This window comes from Crocodylus porosus, unplaced genomic scaffold (assembly GCF_001723895.1).
Source record: "Crocodylus porosus isolate Cpor-Errol unplaced genomic scaffold, CroPor_comp1, whole genome shotgun sequence".
In the NCBI taxonomy this organism is placed as follows: Eukaryota; Metazoa; Chordata; order Crocodylia; family Crocodylidae; genus Crocodylus; species Crocodylus porosus.
The window spans coordinates 23561361-23569108 of NW_017728931.1; the positions used below are offsets into that span (position 1 = coordinate 23561361).

Here is a 7748-nt window from a genome sequence, read left to right on the forward strand (position 1 = left end):
TGTGTTCCTCAGTTTTGAGGAGACTAATTTGACTTACCTGGAACTGGTTTTATTTTCATAAAGCATGGGATTTCTGCTCTCTAATAATCATCCCCTTTAATGGGCATCAAGTAAAGTACCTGAAACTTGGGGTACCCACTAGTTGCCCTTGAAAACTATAACTCTACATGATGCTGTTATCATTAATAGACCCTTTTTTGTGGCACATCTTAGCTTGCATTAGAAAGGGTCTTAACTTCCCTTGTTACAAACAAATATGGGCAAATCCCAGTAAATCTCATGTGGGTTGCCAAAGGCTCCCTAACCATGACTTAAATTACTTTAAATAACAGTTTGGATCAGATCCTTAGCTGGGCTAAAATCAGCAAAAGCATCACTGAAGGCAGTGGAACAAATTTTCATTACGTAGGGGTCTGGCACACTGTTTCTTAACAAAATTGGTTTCTTCTGAGGATTTCCCATAGATATAAAAACTACTTTTGTCAATGCTATTAAAGATGCTTTTTGAAGGGTATTTGTACAGCTGCATCTTCAGGTCTTTATGACTCACCTTGAGCGAGATATTCCCAAAAGGGACCTTTGCTGTAGCTGCCATAAAAATTTTTCTTAAAATGACTGAAAAATATAAATTTATTCATTCAGTATTTGTCAATGCTTTTCCTTTGTCAAAAAATCTGATAAACATTAACCCACTTGTGGTGTCTACGTGGTACTAAACTGAACCTTTTCATTCCCTCTTCACAAAAACCCTACACTTTCTGTTGCTGGATTTCAGTAGAAGTTAATGAGTATGACCGAGTGCCCACATAAAAGACCTGGTATCTGTGTTTCCACATCACAAAGCATGCCACCAAACATACAATAGCTGCAATCAGATTCAGAACCATCTGCAGAAGCAAATATAGGTTGAAAGCACTGGTGACACTGGTACAGTTAGATACATCTTGGTAAACGAAGGTCCTGCTGAGGGGATCTGAAGTGTCCAGTTTGCACTGGCAGGTATTGAGGATGGTATCACAGGTAAACTGTGTAATTTGTAAATAATGATGTGCAGCAAAAGCCACTGCCAAAACACAGGTGATCAGACCCATGGTGCTGAGGAGAAAGTACATCAGCTGAAAGAAAGCAAAAAAGAAAAAAAAACCAAAACACTCTTCCAGCTACACAGAGAATGGGACATATATAACCAATATGTGCACATATATTTTCTAGGGCATGCATGCATTCAAGATATACTTTATACATTTTATGTTTGTGACTTGCAATAAATGTGCAAATTCTGCAGACCCCTGGGAACCAAAAGCAGTCCCAGGAGCCAGTACATCAGCTCTCCACACTGTATTTATCTAATCCGAGTGTTGGCTTAGTACTTTTTAGCAGCTGTGTTCTGAAAATTATAAATCAGGAACACAACTTTCTTACAAGCTAGAGGCCTAATGGATAGAATAAGTTTTTATGGGATTGTATGGGCAGTTTGGACTGGAATGGCAGCTGACAGATCTTCAGTTGGGATAGAGCTACACTACCTTACATCAATTGAAACTCTGGTCCCAAATACAAAATGACAGGCTGGAATGGTTTTGAAAGTGCTGCTGTAAAGAGTCTCTGAAAATAACACTGTACATACATTCACCCATGGCTCTGTTCTGCCCACACAAAAACTTAGATTTACATATGCAAATTGGGCAGTTAGATGTCTAATTACCCAATCAGATGTGAGAGCTGTTGGCTTGCACACTTCTAAAGTTCCATGTGCAAAAACCTGACCAGGACAAACCAGGGACAAACTTCCACAAGTAAACTTGAATCCTGCAAAAATACCTTTGAAAATCTGGCCCATGAAGGGGAAGCAGATGATTTTCAAAGGCACATATAGAAGTTAAACTTCAGTCACCCCTAACTTCACAACTTGCTTGACAGAGAAAGGGTAGGGCTCCTTTAGAATTCAGGGGAAAATGTAATCCAATCCATGTGGATGGTTTCTTCAGTAATTCAGAGCCAGGATGATTTGGGACTAGAAGACTGGTCCTTAGATTATTACAATCTATGGAATTTCATGACTTTGACAGATTCAGTATTCATTTCTGTTTTGCATTGACAGTGGGAGTTTTTGTGCAGATACAATATGTCATTAGTCTGACGATCATTCTGGCTTTGCTGAGCCTTGTGGAAGCATTCATTTTTCTTGGCTTCCTACTTTTTCTGTCAGCAACAACATGGAGTAGTTTAGAATCTGTTATTTTAAATCAGAGTCTTCTTTTTTTACCTCCACACCATGAGCAAACTCTCAATATATTTAGTATTTTTTATGACCTTGAAACTACCGGTATGTATGTGTCTTGATAAAATTTACACTCTGGGTGTATTTGTCTTATATCTACAGTGTGAATCAATCTTCCCATTCATGTGTCAGTTTGGAAAAAAAAAATAGTAGGGCTTACTTGAGATAGTAAAGCAGTAAATCCATTCTCTTTCTAAAATAACTGAATTTTGATGTCTTGATCTTCATTTAGAAGGTCCATCTATTATTAAATTTAATTACTTCCCCTGTAGCCTTAAACTGAGGGCTGCTTCAGAAGGATGGTGGCTTTTATTAACTTTAATGACTATACCCTTTCATGGCAAAGGTGAAATTAGAAAATAAAGGCAGCTCCTATAATAAACTGTATGATAGCAGGGCTGCTACTAATTAAGGGCAGCTGCTAAACAAAGGTATTTGAAAAGTTATGAACATATGACAAAATTCTGAAAGATGATGCAGCTATTTTTGAATAGGAAAAGCCTGTTAACAACAGATACATGCCTGACTCTTGGTCTTCACTAGGGGACACGTTTTATGCTGGTGTATTCTGTGGTATCTCAGCTAGACTGAATAGAATTAGTCTGGATTTATATCAAAACAGAGTAGAATGACCTAGTACATTGGATTTTTTTTTTAATTGAGGGTGTGGTGTGGGTCTGACTTTCTAGGAAATTACAATGTATTTAGTTATCAAGGCCAATGCAGAACGCATGTTGCAAACGGGCTATAAATCAAAAGATACTCTAGAGCATTAGTGCCTGATGTTTGTCTGAGGCTACCCCATTTCCAGGCTTGCAACCCACTTTCCAGTTAACTCATGACCCCACCCTTTTGGTTTAAGCCCTACTGCTACAACTGAGTTTCTACTGAGCTTCAGACCCCAGTTATTAAGTGCTGCCACTCCCAACTTGAGAACTGCTGCCCTAGACTATGCTTTGGGACCAAGACCGGCCTGTTATGAACCCGCCCTCCCAAAAGTGTGGGTCAGGCATGAAACCAAGCATGCAGGAAATCTGAGGCTTCCTTTAAAAAAAGTAAGCTATATAGGCAGTCCTTACGGCAATCCTCAGAGATACCCAGAGACCTGTGGGAAAGGGGAGAGCACAGTACAATTTCCAAATAGCTATTACTCTCATCTGAGGTTTGCAGAGGAATTTCTTTTCACAGAGATAAAAGTGAATGCATTTCTAAACATCAAAATAAAATACTGTCTGGGTAGGAGCACAAGGCAGTGAGTCCTGAGATCCAGTCAGCAGATTAATCACATGGCAGACCCAGAGGCAGCTCCAAAATTACAAATATTACTGCTTAGGGAGTCTTGCCAAGGGCTTAGAATTTGCCACTAGAAAAGTGTTTTGCAATGGCTTGAGATATATAGGCCCTATGATTGCTAGAAAGAGAATGGGGGAAAGAAAGTGATACATTATGTAAGGTAGAGAGAATGGCAATACAAGTACATCCTCCTTCAAGTTCATCATGCAAAGGAAAAAAAAGGGCGCTAAAATATTTACTGGTAAGATTATTACATTTTTGTTACATACCATGAAAAACAATTAATCTAAAATTCATGCCCTTCATGGAAAAGTCCTGTAGGGATGAAACCAAGAGAATTTATAGACATTACTACTAAAACCTGCAGACTTGGATACAGATTCCTTCCTCGGGGTGAGACTGACTCCATGTAGAAAAGTAAGAACTGTCTTTTACACCATGGAATATGCTACCTGGATCAGTTAACTGGGTTGTATGTGGAATTACTTAAGTACCCACATGCAAGAAGCTGAACAGCCAAGTTCTCAATAGTTTATAACCAGTCAACAGAGCTCTGAATTAGGGAGAATAATTGGCCATATTGGTATGGCCTGGAAAACATGTGGAACATGTTTAGTTTTTCTTTTGGTTCTAAATGACCTTTAATAAGAGTACGAGTTAACCTTCTGATACGAGTTTTGACAAGATGAAGAAGGTATCTCCTGTTGAAGGAAGGGGAAAGCAGGAAGTCTCTCCTGGAATTTACCAGTGTCTCTGTGAATAATGTGAGACAAGGATTCTCTCAAACACTGAATTCTTTATGTAATGTGTTCTCCCAAACACATCCGATCTGATAGAGATAGGAGCTGTTGCTAATACCTGCACAAGGCAAATGGAATTTTTTGAGTGTCTATCATTTCACCTTTAAGTTAGAAGACCCTAAGCTCCATGCAAGTCATGTGAGAAATAAGAAATCAATTGTTAAGAAGAATCAAAACTTGGAGTGCCATTACAAAATGATCTAATACAAAGCCAGTCTTGCCACATTTCCCACACCAAATAAGTGACTCTCAGAATTCAGTGGGATCACCCTCCAGGTCTTCTTACATTGTCCAAGGAGATGTATGTATGGCCCCTAGTTCAATTTAGCTATGGGTTATGCAAGATATCATGAACTAGAACTTCCATTGCAGTTTAGAGAAGTTTAGTCTTAGCCAAAAGCCTCTTGCTAACTTGTGACTAGAATTCATGTGAGGCACCATTGGGCTTAGGTCACCATGGTTAAACCAAGACTTGAGTACAGAAGCAAGTCCTGTAGAACTGGTTCAGATTTACTTTCTTATGGAAAGAGGCCTGATCTGTGGATCTGCACACACATGAACTCTGGAATGCAAATTTTACAACCAACTCACATAGTATCTGTGCAGAATCAAAGACCTGAAAAATTTGGATCAAAATCCAACCCTGTTTCTGAACTGTATATCTTTGTTCAGATATGGCTCTAATTGGTAATCAATATAGATGGGCTGGAAGCAGCTCCTAGAGGTTCCAATAAGCCTCACATAAACAAAGCCAGCATTTAGGCCTGGGGGAGAAAAGTCTCAGCTTTTACTTTGTTAAAAAAAAACCCAAAACAAACTCATAGCTTTCTAGCCTGTTCCCTTGCAAAGAGAGCCTTGCCACTGTAAAGTGATAACAAATGGTAGAGGCTTTCAGCAGGGCTAGAAGGAACAAGCATCTGGGTTCCTCTTCTGCAGCAAGTGTCTGATGGGAACCCAGTCTCTTGCTGACTGGTATAATGGAGATGCACGAGAACAAACCACTTTTGTGGGCCTGAAAGTGGTGAATGTTTGTGTTACAAAATTACTCAGGATGGCTCTGCTTCCTCAAGTTTTTTGCCTTCTGAGGTGAAGACTGAGCTGGCCACTGTCGAGTCAGGCAGCTGCTGTGCTACAGGGAGCTTACCATTTCTACGGTGAGAATTAACTGTTGTGAGAGAAAGTTCCTTCACTGGACTCTCTAATAGTAGGCGAGCTACACACAAGAAGACAATGAGGAGAAATGGCATTGAGATGAGGGTGTTTCTGCAAGTGAGAGTCCAGTAGCAGCATCACATGGCTGATGCATTCCTGGCTTGATCAAGGAAATAGAGGAGTTTGAAGAACTAATGCTGAACAGGAGCTTGGACTCCTGTTCTTCTGATCCCTGGTCTTCCACTACCATGAGAGATGACTTGGACCCTCACCCAACAACTAGGGGAAACCACCAGCAATCAGCACAGACCTTCAGGAACCAAAAGGAACCTAGGGCTGGACTGATGACTTCACAGCAGGTTGCTTCAGATCTGTCTGCCACTACTATGGACACTGTTCAGAATACCTAGTAAAAAAAAGAAACCAGCATACAAGGGTGGGGAAGAATGGTAGAATGAGAGTGTTATGGATGGAAGTCCTGTTTGGGAAAAGAAATAGGAAGCAAAGGATTCTTATGTGCAATAGTGAGCATTGGATTGGTAGATTTTTGGGGAGGGAAGAAAGAGTACTTTATGTAAGGAATTGCACATATGTTGCTGAATGAGTCAGAACATTTTTATGCAGACCCTTGCTTCAATTCTGAGGGCTCATTATGAATTAACGTTCCTATACTAAGTTGAACCATTATTTTGGTTCTAGAGATATGAAGAAATCTCTAGCCATTTCCCCTATTTTAAGAAAATACTGTAGGACTTGGTAATGCCTTTAAAACTGGGTGCATTTTTCAGTGCCTGAAACATCCCCATGTACACCTACAAGGGGTGACAATGATTAAATTTAGTAGGCACCTTCATTGTTTAGATGCTAAACTCAATTCAGTGCTGCATGACAAGCGATAAAATGCCTGATCTAGCAATGCTCACTGTGGAGTAATTGTTTTTTGTTCTCTCCTTACATTTATAAAGGCAGGGGAAGATTATCGAAGGCATACAAGGCAACTGAGCACCTGATTTTTCTCTGAAAGTTGGGTTCCTAACTCACAGGCCTGTACAAATCTCTTCTCTCTTCATATTTAATTTCTTGTCTTTTTCCAGATTATTTTTGCACTTGTTAGAATATTTCAGTGGAACAGTAACAGCCATAGTAACAAATAAACAAATAGGCTGCCTTTACACATGCTTGGGGGTGGGGGAGTGGGGCATTTTAATTAGAGCACTTCCTGGAGCGCTGCTTTAATTAAAACACCTCACAATCATGTGTATTAAGCCCCTGCACATTTAAAAATGGCCACAGGACGCTTCAACTAAAGCTCATTTGATGAGGTTAGGTTAAAGCATCCCTGTGGCCATATTGAAACACAGGACCTTAATACATGGGACGCTGCAGTGTTCTAATTAGAATGCAGAGCAGACGTGATTAATCAAAGTTGTTCATTTGAGTTTTAGTTAGAACATGAATAAGCATGTCTATAGCCAGCCATAAAGTCCAGAAAAATAGTACTATACCAAGGGTCAGCAGAATGCCAAAAACTCACACAACCTCAACTTGGAAGAAGTTGGCATGCTGGAGCCGGAAGCAGGGGAGGCATGAGGGGCCTGATCCTTGTTGTGGCAGCACAAGCCCGGCCCCTTCCTGGAGGCTCAAGTGCCAAGCAAAATGCCTTTGTGTGCCACATTCTGGCATTGTGTGCCATGGGTTGCCTACCCCTGCATTATACAATTTCCACTAGGGCAAGAAAACGTAGTGCTTTTTTACTTGGAGTGAAACCTATCACTGAGTCAATGTCAGATCTAAATGCCTTTAAGATGCTGCAAGATGCATGTGCAGGAACAAGAAAAGGTTCCAGGGGTAAAAAAACAAAACAAAACAAAAAAACCCCCAAACACACACACACACACGCACAAACCCAAGACAAAACAAAACAAAACACGGAGTGAAAAAAACAGGGCAAGGCACAGTCCTGGACCATGCCCTGAGGCAACAGGAGGCTGGGTCCTCCACAAAAATGCTCTAGTAGCATCTCTGACTGGCCCTCACCCTGGTACTGAAGCATGCTGCCTGCCCATGCAGAGCAGGCAGCATGCCAGCTGCAGGAAGCTGGACCCAGGCTCCAGTGCTCATAAGTAGGGAGTGTAGGTGCTGGAGGAGGGGACCATGGGGGGACACCCACCAGCCCTGCCCACTCTTCCAGCCCCCCAGGATCACTGCTCCACCCAGCCCCA

General features: G+C 41.0%; 1 protein-coding gene across 1 annotated transcript in view; it reads right to left on the reverse strand.

Annotated features, from left to right (window-relative positions):
* Window positions 1-677: 677 nt before the first annotated feature.
* SSPN (sarcospan) overlaps window positions 678-7748 on the reverse strand; it is a 28860-nt gene continuing 21789 nt past the window's right edge. Inside the window, exon 3 of the mRNA XM_019544389.1 lies at window positions 678-1115. Within this exon, the coding sequence (XP_019399934.1) occupies window positions 750-1115 (366 nt within the window). The 3' untranslated portion in view covers window positions 678-749. The remainder of the gene's footprint in view (window positions 1116-7748) is intronic.